The 14,395-nt window shown below is 40.7% G+C and overlaps 1 protein-coding gene across 2 annotated transcripts in view; it reads left to right on the plus strand.

Moving 5' to 3' along the window:
- Positions 1 to 14,395, plus strand: part of CASKIN1 (CASK interacting protein 1) — a 579,616-nt gene that overhangs the window by 494,096 nt on the left and 71,125 nt on the right. Inside the window, exon 13 of one of the 2 annotated variants that reach the window (XM_069209731.1) lies at positions 10,835 to 10,925. The exons of the other annotated variant lie outside the window; for it this stretch is intronic. Within the exon in view, the coding sequence (XP_069065832.1) occupies positions 10,835 to 10,925 (91 nt within the window). The remainder of the gene's footprint in view (positions 1 to 10,834; positions 10,926 to 14,395) is intronic. 2 annotated transcript variants of the gene reach the window in all.

Genomic DNA, 14,395 nt, shown 5'->3' on the forward strand with positions numbered 1-14,395 from the left:
GTCACCACCTCTCCCATCCTCCCCTCCTTCTCAGTTTTTTCTCTTTTTCCAACCTATCTTTTGTTCCATTTTTCTCGTTCTCTCCCGCCCATCCCATTCACACCTTCTTTGACAAAGTATGGTGATACGTGGTTTCTGAATGGCCAGCCATGGATCAATCAATCAATCAATCAGGGGATTTGTAAAGTGCACTACTCACCAGGGTCTCAAGGCGCTGAGGGGAGGAGAGGAGGGGAAGTGCTGCTATTGCTCGAACAGTCAGGTCTTGAGACATTTCCTGAAGGTAAGGAGGTCTTTGGTCTGGCACAGGTGAGTGGGAAGAGTGTTCCACGTTTTGGCGGCAAGGTGCGAGAACGATCTATCACCGGTTGTAGTTCTGCAGACGCGTGGGACTGTTGCGAGGTCGGCGGAGCGAAGATGCCGGGTTGGGGTGTAGAAGGAGAGTCGTCTGTTGAGCTATTCTGGTCTGTTGTTGTGCAGTGCTTTGTGAGCGTGGGTGAGGAGTTTAAAGGTGATTCTCTTGTTGACTTGGAGCCAGTGCAGATCTCTCAGATGGCCTGTGATGTGGCAGTGGCGGGGGATGTCCAGGATGAGTCGTGCGGAGGCGTTCTGGATGCGTTGCAGCCTCTTTCGGAGTTTGGCCGTGGTTCCTGCGTAGAGGGCATTGCCGTAGTCCAGCTTGCTGCTTACGAGGGCTTGGGTGACTCTTCTTCTGATGAGAGTCTCTTAAATGTAATATTAGCTGTACTTGTCACCATTCACTGCCCTTTGTCATTTCCTTTCTCTGTTCCCCGCTCCCTTCCATTTTCCTTCACTAGCCGCCTGTAATTCCATTTGTCTCTTAATCTCTTTCCTTATTCCTTTAACTCTCTCTTTGCTCCCTCTTACTCTTTCTTTCTCTCGCTTTCCTTTCTTTCTTCGCCTTCCCCCGTTCCTCTTGCCCTTTCTCTTTAGCCATTCCACCTTCTCTTTGTGACCCCACAGCACGTTCTTCTCCACTGATCAATAGTGAATCATTTGTCCTCATGATTCCACATTAATGTCACCAAATACATTAACAAGCAGTGCACGTCGGTTTCTAGCAAGTGCATTATTGATTCTACTGAATATGTTTACGTGTGATCTTTTTCATGTATTTTTCTTTTGTGTTTGTGCTGCATTGGCACAAAAATAGTATCAATTAGGTGAACCGGAACCCCCCACACTGAATTCCTATGGTACCTAAATGCTCTTCAGCAAGTTCTGAATTACAGTCATTAATTAGCCAAGCAGAATTAATCCCCATTGTATCTACCTGTTAAAGCCTTTGTCAGCCAGACCAAAAAATGGCCCTTGTTTAAAGTCCTGGGGTGTGCGCCGTGTTTGTGTGCGACCTGCAGTATTCCTGCTTTTAACCATCCAGGACATGCTTCTAGGATAGGGTGAAGATGGCAAAGCCCAAGAACCAAAAAGGGAAGAAGGGCTTATCCACAAGGTACAAATATGGGGAAAAGTCTTCTTCCCAGCCATAGGGGGTCTTTGGGTGAGCACTCACATCATATGTGTAAGTTCTTGGACAAGGAAAAAAGGACCAGGAGATAATGGGTTTCAAACAAGGTTGTGCCCGAGTTACTTTTACAAAATGGCATTCTCTCTTGGGTTATTGTCTTCATGTTTGGGGTATCACTATTTTAATGTTTCCAGGCTGGCTTTGTATCTGCGCTAATAACTGCATGCTTGATTTTGCAGTGAGTTCATGTTTTCAAGGAGGTGTTGTTTTTAGATAATTTCTACTCAGCTGTTGTTACTATTACTATGAAAAGAGACCACATTCCATGGGCAAGGAGTTCTAAAGTTGTGTTCCTCACTGGATTATATTGTGTCTGTTTTTTATCAACATGTTGGGATTGTCTTTGGGTAGTTGCCTTTAAGTAGGAGTTGCCTCTAGGTTTTGGTCCACTAGTTGGATTTCTTACTGGTTAAAGTGTCCAAGATACAGATTTCTGAGGGTTACTGTAGATGAGAAAATGCATCTCTATTTGGGGTATGGTTTATGGGAAGGCTGTGACTCTTGGTTAACAATAATATTTTCAGTAAAGGTTTCTCTGTGAGCAGTGTCTTCAATTATGTCTTGATTCTACATTAACACTTAAAAGTTTATATTGTCTTTGAGTTATTGTCTACAGCACTGGTTCCCAACCTTTTTACCTCTGTGGACCCCCCACTTTATCATTACTGGAATCCGGGGACCCCACAGAATCATTATTGTAATCCGGGGACCTCCACTGAGTCATTACTGAAAGCTGGGGAACCTAATATGTTAATATTATTTAATTTTCTAAGCAGTCATGGACCCCCGGAGGAGGCTTCACGGACCCCCAGGGGTCCCGGGACAACAGGTTGGGAACCACTGCACGGTGTTTACCTCTGGGTTACCGCCTACAAAATGGGTTTAGATCTAGATTGATGCCTGTTAGTTTGGATTGTTTCTGGCTTGTTTTCTGCATGGATGGATTGTCTCTAGATGAAGGTTGTTGGGCCGGGTGTTTTAGCACATGTATATTCAGTAATTAGGGTTTTCTCTGTGCTACTGTCCACACATTGTGTTTGTTACTGGGATATTTCCTACATTTTTTTCCTCTGCATGTTATTGCCGCTTTTCTTGAAAGGTAATGTTCTCCAGCTCTGCAGTTTTTTACATCTCTGCCTATGACCTTTCCACACTCCTTTCCTGAGTCTCTTGATGTTAGTCTAATATTTTGCATTACAACACATGACTATTTTTGCTTCCACCTGATGCCACATACAGTTTTTTCCATGGGTTTGCCTGGGTTCCGCCCTATCATAAGACAGCTCGGTAGGCTGAACAGAATTCCTAAGAGAACTATGTTATTTGTATAATTACTGAAGCTGTTTCTATGCTTTTTACCCCCAAATTTTTATTATTGTTGCTTAAATTTTCTTTTTTTGCACATTATTACTATGCAAAAGACTGCATTTATGTTGAAATCCTTTCAATAACTAACATCACAGGGCATCTACACATTATAATGTAAAATGCAACCTTCTGCTAAATAATTTCATCCATTTTCGTACAGAGAGCAGACTAATTGCGGTCACCTTCTCCAGACCTGATTTTTACTAGAAGTTTACATTTTTATTTCCTCACTCTCTATGCTTTTTAGCATCAACAGCATCACAAATGATTTCCCATTATTTTCAGTGAAAACATTTAACCATTTGGTTAGTAGTCTTAGACTTTGGCCGCCATGACCTACACACATCTTGATATTTCAGTTCAGTTGTGTAGCTTGTCTTGTTGGCGCTGCATCAATATAGTGCGCTATTTTCACTCTATTTTCTAGAGCACTTGTCCCCATTCCAAGACCATTTTCTTTTCCTATTTGTCCAATTTCTTCTTTAGTCTACTTCGTAGCCATCTTCCTTTTTTACTTTTCATACAACAGTTCCTACTGAACTTTTTGTTCTCTTTACATTGTCGTTTAGCGCAATGTCTGGGGAAAACATTCTAGCAGCAAGACCAACCCAAAGGCGACCTGCCAAGAGATTTGATGGGGTACAAAAATACCTAGAAGAACCGGTGGAGTAGACAGAGTAACATGAGTGGGAGCCACAGTACTAAATGTATTAATTAGTACAGTGAAGCGAATGTTCACTTAAAGGATGGAAGGACGAACGCGGTTGCTAGGGTTGTAAGAAATGCCCCTCTTTATTATTGATATATCATAAAAATCATCAAGCACCAATTACCAAAATAGTTATGAGAGAAAAAATAAGTCATATTCATTATAGACTTAGGGGAGATGAGTGTTCTTTGTTTTAACTGTGTCATGAAAACAAGAAGAAGCATTCAGTGCATTTAGGATAATGGAGAACCAGTTTAATGCCTAGCTCATGGTTTTGCTGATGGTATTCAGTCTTTGGTTTTAATAAGCATTGGCTTTTACGGTGACATAAAATGTTATTAAAAATGAAAAAATGGTGCAAGGGAAATAGAAGAACAGCTGCAAGGAAGTTTCATAGAACCTATAAATGAAAAAATAACAATAATCCTTGAATGCTGTGAGATTTTCCAAGGAGCGCTAGATTATAGAAGAAGGAAGGGAGGGCAAGGCAGGGAAGGAGGGTTAACAAAGGTTCAAGATATGGAGGAGACATCCTGTGGATGGTCCCAATGCATAGCTTACGTTAATTTCATCACAACAGAAAGGTACACAACATATACTTATAAAACATGCAATGACCCTGAAGGGTATCAAGGCCATAAATTGCAGATATTTATTGCTCATTTATCAACTTCAGAAGGGTAAAAGGCTGAGTGGACTCATAGGAGTTCAAACCTGTGACAGTGAAATCAAACGAAAACCATTGCAGTGAATGCATTAGTCTACTGAGCCACCAGAGCTAAATTATATATAAGTGCATTCTTGTTAAACTCCAGACTTCATGCAAGATGTGGTATCAATCCAAGGTTGCAAGAGAATTGGTAATTATTCAAAAAACACCTCCTGTGAAATACAAGCAGAAGACTAGTTACTGAAATACTCAATTTCATAATTGAGAAAAGACCCATTGTAAGTACTAGGCCTATACAGAATTTCAGTTACGCTGGAGAAATCGGAGTAATTTCAGTAATTCCGCATCAATCTTTGCCATGGAATTACCAATAATTACTCAATTACTCCTGCTAATTTGGGGAAAAAATCCTACAGTGAGAGCAGATTTAGCGAGTGCAAACAGCTGCTCAGTGCGAGCAGCTGTTTGCACTCGCTAAACCCTCCTCCTGTTCCGCTGCATTTCTTAGCATGAAAATGCATCCCCATATCCATTTTGGATGCAGGGTTGCATTTTTGCAATACGAAAATAGCCCTAAATGTCAGAAGTAAGTTGGGTAAAAATGCTATCTCAAGAGCACATGTAGTGAGTGGTCACTTACTAATCATGTTCTGCTGCAATTGGTGTTATTTATTAGCCCAAAATGCATCTTTTCATCATTTGGAGCAATTTTTGCTTTAAGAACTAGCACTAAATGCAGAATTATTCTTCTCAAGTAATTCTGCGTAATCTTACAGAATTCTCAGGTAATTCTGCATGTATACGCTACAATGAAATGAAGCGAGTTACACCCATCTCTAGTAAGCACTGAAGATAGGACTAAACATTACACTGTGAGAAGCACAGTTAGGAAGCATAAGAAATTCAGTACTAGACAAGAAAAGTAAATCTAACTTGAAGAGGCCATCCAGTGTATAGAAAACATATGCTTGTTACTGCCCCGTTCTGTATCCTGTAACAATAGGCATTTTAGAATGCTCATCTGGTTGATGATGATCGATGGGGTTTTTATATCTATTGTGACATCATTCACCAAATGGCCACTTTCAAGGTAAGAACCGTGATTTGATGGTAACGTAAGTGGTAGAAATATTAAAACAGACTTGAAAGTAGCTTCTTGGCTATATCTTTATTAAGATAAGAACGCATCTAATCAATTGGGTTTCAGACAGTGGAATAAAAAAATGCAATCAGTATTTTAAAGCGCCCTTTAGGAGTTAACTAATAGTGCAAGATTCATCAGTGTAAATTCAACACTTTCTTCACATTTACACATCACAGGTTCAAAGACACTCATCATAAGATAACAAAAGCTGCAAGTTGGACACATCTGGGGACACTAGAACACACACCTGGAATTGGTGATGGCTCTTCCGTGTTATGATGCCACTCAAAATAGTCATTGGAGGACATCTAGTGCTGCTTAGATCACACACCTTTCTATAAATGATAACACCCGAGTACAAGTTTTTAGTATACATGATGTGGGCTGGTCTTGATGTCATGATTGTTAGTATAAAATACTACAGAAACTAGAATAAACAAATGAACACAAAGGAAATGAATCATCGAAATACACTAAAGTAATGTATTCATTGACCAACCATGCAGTCAAGGTCCTTCCAGAAGTAATTTGCTCAGTAGCCATTCAGAAGCAAACTAAACTCTTCAGCTGCAGCCACAAAACAATAAAGCCACGGGAGGTCGACAGATGATAAGCAATAACAAGCGCAGTTCAAACAATATTTAACTATAATATAAAAGTAGAGACGATCAAACTTATAAGAGTAAGTACAAAATATCAACAATAAATGTTGTCAAACCTGAAACATTAATCTGATGTTAGTAGGTCAGGCAAGTGCTTATAACATGTCTCCAAGTGACAAGTATGCCTAGGTCAGAAATAACATAAAACAGTAATCATATGTTCAGTGTTAAACCACATTGAATTTCACAATACTAACCAATAATTCACACTGTTATTACAGTTAAAGATCAATGTAAAGTATGCAACATTGTCCTTTAAATTGTTTACTATGGCAACCTAAAGATTAGAAGTTGTTTAGTTAAATTAATTTTATTTTTTATGTGCCCAGCCTGGACAATCTCTACTCTCCTTCAGAAGACCTAAACCCCAATTTAAAACTGTATTTCGTTTATCAGTTCAAACAACTGTTGCATCTTGAATAACTTCCATTCATCACGCTAAGCAATCGTAATATCTCAAACTGATTATAGCAACATCTTATTGACTAGTTTATCCAAGCTTTTTCTGGCCTCATATTCAACTTCCAGATCTATGTCCTATTTGTGGCTCCAAGAAAGTTGAACTAATTACCCCTGTTAAAGCCCTACACAGCTCACCACTAAAGGTGAGAGTCAAGTAAAAATTTGACTGCTTAATGTTATAATCACTCAGATTCATCACCCTTCATGCCCCGGGTTGATAGGTCTGGCTTCACAGAGGTTCTCAGGAGCAAAAGAGAACTTTGGCTCTAATCAAGATTAGAACATTGGAATGTTGGTAGCTCCATTGAAAACAATGGAGTGCTGCGGGCTTTTACAGGCCGGTAAAAGCCCGCAGCGCCAACATTCCAATGTTCGCTTTGTTCACAGCAACAGCTGTGAACAAAGCCTCACGGAGCCCGAGGGGATTTTAATCCCCTCGGCTCCATGAACATTTTTTTTTTTTAATAGAACATTCTGTCCTGAGTGGCAGAATGTACTAATAGCCTTAGAACCCGCCGTAGCGGGCTCTACCGGCTATTAAAGTCCCTCTCCCTTGTTAAATGCCCGAGCCAAATGCGGGGAGCGGGCCTTTAATAGCCAGTAGAGCCCGCTACGGCGGGTTCTAAGGCTATATTCATTTCCCACATTGCCACCTATCAATCCTTCACTGAAGCTTCTCTTTCATTGTTGACCTTTTTACCACTTGATCTGAAGCAACTAGAGAACCTCCTTCAATTCAGCAAAAAAGCTAAAAAACATTCCTTTTTCAGCAATTATCTTCACTGCTAAATATTTACACGCATCATCCTCTTTTTTCAATTGTTAGCAAATCAACGTCAGTGTTTTCTAAATTAGAACATCTACAATGCTTTTGGATGTTCTTACTTTTTTCTCTGGTTTTCCTTTACCCTACTTGAGAGTTTTTTAGAAGTGTAAACAGAACTTTAGTTTACTTTTTTCTATGTAATGGTTTGCTGAAAAGTCATGTCTATCTTGAGTTTGATTTCTGAAAAGTGTCCTGTCGCTTAACTTGCATAAGAACCAGTCTATACAAAAGCCTTGAAATACTTAAATATGTACACACATTTAGAAAGTCCCTTGTTGCAGCTCCTGCTTAGCATTATTTTCTGTACTTGGGACAAAAACCATACTTGCTACCCGCTGGTGACAAAGGCAGATGTGGAACAGGCCTATTTTCAAACATGCTGGAAGGTGGATCTTGCAAGCCACCAAATGCACAGCCTCGAAAACAATGAATCCTTTAATACATGTACCAAGTAGTTAAAATTCTTATATTTCTGGCAACCAGGCATCTCTACTAACTAAATCTTTCTTACTTGACACATACAGTAATAAATGTTTATTTACTTTTGCAAATACTAATTAGGCATGCTAATTAAAGCTTGTTTCATCTAATTACTTTCTACTGCTTTTCAAGTATGATAATTTAACATTTCCTCAACTCGAAAAAATAGTTAATAAAGGTTTTTTGTACACCTTGTCCATGTTACATAAAGTGGAAGTCTGCTCCTTACACACATAAATTAAACTTTCACCCTTCTAATTAAATATTTCTTTACTCCTAAACAGAATAGTAAAATTACTGTACACACATATCAATGCCTCTGTTTCTTACATGCTACCTTAAATGTTCTTTAGACTTCCTAATGAAGATGTTCTCTATTCTAGAGGTTTTTATTTTCAAACATTTTCTACCCTTAAATTAAGGATTACTCTATATTTATATATCCTAATTATCTTTGTGAAGGTGCAACAAATTGATTTCATACCGACACCATAAGTCTATTCTGATGTACAGATTTACAGTGCAGGCTGTATGCTCACCATCTGATTCACAAGCATTCCTCAAAATATCTCAACAAACAAATCATCCATACAGATCTTAACATATATATATATATATATACACTTACACTACCTCTGCATGAAATACCCATCACATTCCCACTGGAACATGTGTAGTGCTATAAACCTCCAACCGACAATTACACAGACGCTCCACCGGCAAACATAATCAGCTCTTACAGTGGTTCCCCACATTGACCTCCCTGTCGTGGACAGAAGTTGACAGATGGTTTGACTGGTAATGAAGCTCATGAGAAGCGCTCTGTGGGTGTCTGTTAATGTGTATGGACCTACATGTAAATAAATGTGTGTGCTGCATTTGTATTTGATTGTTACCAGAAGTAGTCCAGAACTTCTTCAACCATCTCCATTCCTTCGTTCAACCATATTATTTAAACATCTTCCTTGCATGTGATATGTTACTTCTTTTATAGCCTTGACCGCCTCGTGCTGTACACTGATGCAATATATCTCCGATCATGTGACCTGATGTAAACCTTTCAGTATTTTATGTCCCAGTGTTGCCTTTCTCTCTCCTCCTGTCCCATTTTGGAACCTCTAATTGCCCTTGTGACGTGGTCTAGCCTCTTTTTTCCTGTATCCCATGTGCTGATGCAGTGTGTGTGCCCTCTCGTGCCTTGATACTACTGTCTCTAATGTGCCCTTATGTTGTGTCTTTCTCCTCCTGACCCCCGATTCCCTGGTATATCCTGCTCCTCCTGACCCTTGTCCCTCAAGTGCCCTCAGGTAGCCACAGTTGCTCTGGTATTCTGATATTCTGATTCTGCATCCTCTCTGTCAAAATACTCACTTCTCCATTCAAGGCAGGACTGTCTCTGTGTTTAGACTCGAGGCGGTTTGAAATTCTGTCCATCAATTTGCTGGAATGATCCTTCTGAGCAATGCAAGAAACATCTTCCTTTAGGTTTTTTGCCACAGACCCACCACCTAGTTATGTTCAAGATAGTTCATTCAGCATTTAATCTCCCCCTTAGAAAATACTATATTTATGCCATCCCGTGCTATCATACCCGAAGGTTTCTGAAGAGATTTTCACATTAGTCTTAACAACTGTGGACCCACCGCACAGAACCAGGGCTTAGAAAGTTAGAAATATGCATTCATGGCACACTTCATATCTTTGGAGAAAATCTCTCACTTTGTGTGAGTTAAAAAAAATCTCAGAACTACTGAAGTAACTTTACAGGAGACGTAGGTTTGTTGTGCACTGACAGGTAGTTTACACATGCAGAGTTTCCACAATTCCTGCATGATGAAATGTGACCATCATATTCATGAATGGAATGTGCATCTGTGAATTTGATTCTGAGACTCAAGATGTGAAGTTTATTTGAAATTTGCAGTTTCCACAGCTGAGTTCAACTAGGTGCCTAATGCTTTCTAAATGAGGAGCTATGTGTGTTTGATTGCCACTATAGCTTCGACTGCAGTCAGAATATTATTGCCAAGATGTAAATATTTTGATAAATTGCTTCCCACAAATGGGACCATCAAGGAGCTGGGCAACTGTTTTCTGTAGGAGTGAGGTCAGTACTTGAAGTAGCTACAATTTCTAGGCTAGTTGGAGGTGTCCATATGCTAATTGTTCAAAGAAATGGACATAATTAAATGCATTCCTATTTAGTAAACAAAGTTAAATTGTATGCAAGGTTATTAACCTTGCACATCCAATGATTGGTCTTGAGTAAGTAGAAACAAACAAACTCTGTACACTTGGAATAATAAAATAGTGCTCTACCATTGATATATATTGCTATCAATAGATATCCTTACAAGTGAACAAGTGATGGTGGCACTCATACAAGTTTTATGACATGTAGCCCAAGATATACTCAGACAAAAAAGGGGGTGGTATACTCCCTTGTTTCTTTGAATTAAACATGCTGGTGTATCCTGAAATCCAGGCAGATAACTAGATAGATAGATAGATAGATAGATAGATAGATAGATAGATAGATAGATAGATAGATATAGAACTGGATAGTAGATAGATAGATAGAATATGCGATAGATAGAATATGCGTGCCATCATACAAAACGTAATAGAAATGTATTTGATGGTGAGCATGTATAGTTTCTGGCGGCAAGTCAGAAGAAAGCCTACTGCTAGTTTCCTTTGAATATGTTAATAAAGGAGGAAGATCGGCTCAAAACCTTTAGTGTTGTCCCTTCACAGTCACATTCGGTACAGTCTCCGCCTGCTCCCATACATCCCTCTTTACCCTCTTCCAGCACCCTCCTCCACCCCGTTATGTCAGACCCATTAAGTTGCGCCGCTCCTTTGGCTAAAACTATGACACCTATTGACCTTTTCATTTTTTGTTTTTAGTTTGTTCATTTTCTTTCCATTTTCCCCTTCCCCTTTACTCTCTCTCGATTTCAGCTGCTGGCAACACTTCTTGCCCACCGAGCTCCTGCTCCGGAATCTTCCCCGGTAAATGGATCTGGCCACGCCCCAGAAGGCCCGGCTGCAGGTGTGTGCATGGACCAATCACAGCATGGACTAACTCTGCACCTCCCACTTATAATGGTGTCCACGGTGGGATAATACATTGGTGCAAGCGGGCGGCGTACCTTCTCTCTGTGTGCTGCAGGCTTCTTTCTATAGTCGGTGTCACCGTTTTTGTTCTGTGTCTTTTATGAGGAAACCCTTAGCTCTACTGATGGGCTATGGTGCCAGCTCCGTATGCAGGGTTTTTGCTTCGAGGTGCATTTAGCATTTGCATATTGGGTCCTTGCTGAAGGTGTATTTTGCGACTTTCGTCTTAGTTCGGTTCTCAGAACTCAGTAGGCCTGGCTCTGGATTAGAACTTTCAAAAAGTGGGTGTAAACGTCTGTGTGGTGAAAAATGAGAAATTGAGTACAAATATTTATTCTGCAAAATGGTAGTGGATGCAGGTGTGATGTTGCATGAATTTGATACCTGATAACTTCACGTACGGGTCCAGTCCTCATCTACTTTCTATTTGCTGCTTATAGGCTAGGATAATGGAAATAATTAAAATCTACAGAAAGTAAACATGGCACTTATGCCCAGATTTAAGAGGGCCTAGTGCCTCCTTGGGCCGCATTAGCATAATTGTTTATGATGCTAATGTGGCCCAAAATGGCCAAATTTGCCATACCATATTTACAACGTGGCTCAATGCATGCATTGCACCACTTTGTAACTCCTTGCGCCACATTATGCCTGCGCCAAGCATAATATATGCAAGTGGGACGTTCCACCGTTAGAGGGACCACAAACATGGTGCAGTGGAATCTAAGTGATTCCACTGCGCCATTTTTATTGGCTATTTTTAACGCCTGCACAGAGCAGGCGTTAAAAGGGGGTATACCATTGATTTTAATGGGCCCCTATGTACTCTGCAGGATTAGCACCAAAATGTTGGTGCTAATCCTGCATAGTACATCAATAGCTTCAAAAATGTTGACGCTATTGCCCCAACCCTGCACCATGATGTGGTGTATATTAAATACGGCGCACACATGCTGGCGGTAGGGGGGGCAGTACGGGGTGGTAGAAAAGTGGCACTACTTTTCTTAAATTCAGGCCTAAGAGCCTTTTACTGTCTCTGCCTGTTTCTGTATCCATGACTCCTGGACCAGTAAAAGCAGTGCATGGGTCCCAAAAGGCATGCCAGAGGTAGCATCTCCCTCCTATCCCTAAATGGTGACCCCGTTAAATTGAGATAAACTGAGAAGAGCACATGAGAGACAAAGAAGGCTTTTAGATTTTTGTGTCTCGTGTGATGGGAGAGGAAGGCAGGGTTGAGAGAGATGTAGATGTGGGTGGAAAAGGAAGGGGACTTCAATGTAGAGGACAAACAAGTTGGCACTAAATTATTCAAATGGCATATTTGCGCCCAAAGAGTTGAGATCTGCTGTTTTGCACCTGTATTTAAATACATTGGTTTTACATACCCAGCCAAGGTAGCTAAACATTGACTGAGTTTGTCACCTCTAAAGATGAGGTGGCAGAAAGCCATTTCTGAAGTTGTGTGATGGTAACACAGATGAGTGCTACACTCTGAGGGTACGTCTGGTGCCCGTTGGCGGTGTGCACTTACATCGCAGTCCAGGCAGCACATTCTGTAGTGGAGCACTTCACATTGTGTGCCAGGTTCTGGTGCATGTCATCTGCCTGCATTATACGACAGGCATAGAAGCTGGGGGAAAGGGTGCTGTTGCCCCTTTCCTCAAATCTCCTCCCCGCACCTCTTCTGGCCTCAGCCTTAGTGTCCTCAAGACTGTGATTGCTGGTTATGGTCTGGCTTCACAGCGCAGCTGTCACCAGACAAATATAAGGGAATCACGAGAGAGGGGCTTTTGCTCCACCCACATGTGGGGAGCCAGGAGTACATGTTTTGATTGGGGAGAAGTTGTGTGCTTCCACAAATAAGTGCTTGCCCTCCCCGCAGCTGTGATCATATCATTTTGTTTATTTATCAAGCTGCCTAAGTTTCAACTTTCAGTGGCACACACATGACATTGCAATACTCCTAAGGTGACTTAGATAACTAGATAATGTATATTGATTTTCTCTGGCAGGAGCACAGATGGGATGAGGGCAGTCATTAACCTACATGAACTTTTAGATCTGGCTCGACTGTGTAACTCTCACCTGACCTTTTAACTTACACCAATATTAGTCTATAGTTCTTTGCTTCCAAACCAATTCAAAACATGTTCCCATGCTATTTACTTGTAATGTTTCATATTACTATAAACATTCCTTTAAAGCCAGATCTAATGTCATTGCCAATGCTTGTTTTCACTTTGTGACTTAAAAGTCTGTATCTTAAAAGCCTAATATGTGAGGGGAAATGATAGTCTGAGAAGGAAGGTGTGTGTGACGGGGAGAGGAAAGCGTAAGACAACACAGGATTGCAAGAAAAAGAAAGATGTCTGTATTAAAAAGGAAAGGAGAACCAGGAAGAGAGAAGAAAAGAAATGCATTATAGCTATCTGACGGGAGAGGTCATGAGGGGACACTCCTTGAAGTGTGTGCGATGGAGAATGAAAAATTGTGGAGAGTGAAAGCCAGCTGAGGAGGGATCATTTCACACCATGAAACCTTTGTTCTTAAATAAACCCACACCTTTGAAATCACTTCAAAGTGCTAACCCAGAGCCAGACGTCGGGTGTTGGGAGAATCGCGCACAAAGCAGCCGCAGGATTCAGCCTCATACCTGTTCTAAGCCGTTCTTTTTCAATGTCTACATAGTTCTTTTGACATGTTCCTTAAAGACTGTCTTTCGACTGATTCCTGCTTCTCCTGGCTGTTCTCAGACTAGACCCTCTGTTGGCTTTCTTTTTAATCCAGATCTTAATTTATTTGCTACTTTATGATTATCTTCCCCGTTTCTTAGCTCTTGTCTGATTCCTGGTCCTCATGCCTGCTTCTCTACTTTTGGCGTTGAGATGATCCTGTTTTTCGTGCAACTTATTCCTTTTCCTGGGCTCAGATTACTGCTATTGTTTAAATCTTGTTTCTTCTCCTCCTTGATTGGTTCCTCTTTCTGCTACTGAATGTCCTGGCTTTTCAAAATCCTAATCCTATCCCAATTGGCTGTTTTTCCTGTTCTCCCTCTTATTTTTTGCATACATTCCTCCGTCTTTCAGTCTTGCTCCTGTTATTCTTCCTGTTTCCCGGCTCAGTTATCCTCAGCTGGTCTACTTCCTAGGTTTCCTGCCTGCTTCCTAGTTTGCTAACCAATTTATTTTAATTTATGCTTGTTCTGGCGATTTGATGCCTAACATACCCCTCTTCTGTGAATGGTCTTAGTTTGCCTGCCTCTTCAGCCTTGTTTTTCTCCTCTTGCTCAGAAGTCTGGTTGTACTAACTGCTTTGTGCCTTATTAATGCCATTTGCGGGCTTTCAACTGAGAATCTTCCTCGCTACTTCCCTTTTCCTTGATTGTGAGTTTCTTTTTTCCCAATT

This window comes from Pleurodeles waltl, chromosome 10 (assembly GCF_031143425.1).
Source record: "Pleurodeles waltl isolate 20211129_DDA chromosome 10, aPleWal1.hap1.20221129, whole genome shotgun sequence".
In the NCBI taxonomy this organism is placed as follows: domain Eukaryota; kingdom Metazoa; phylum Chordata; class Amphibia; order Caudata; family Salamandridae; genus Pleurodeles; species Pleurodeles waltl.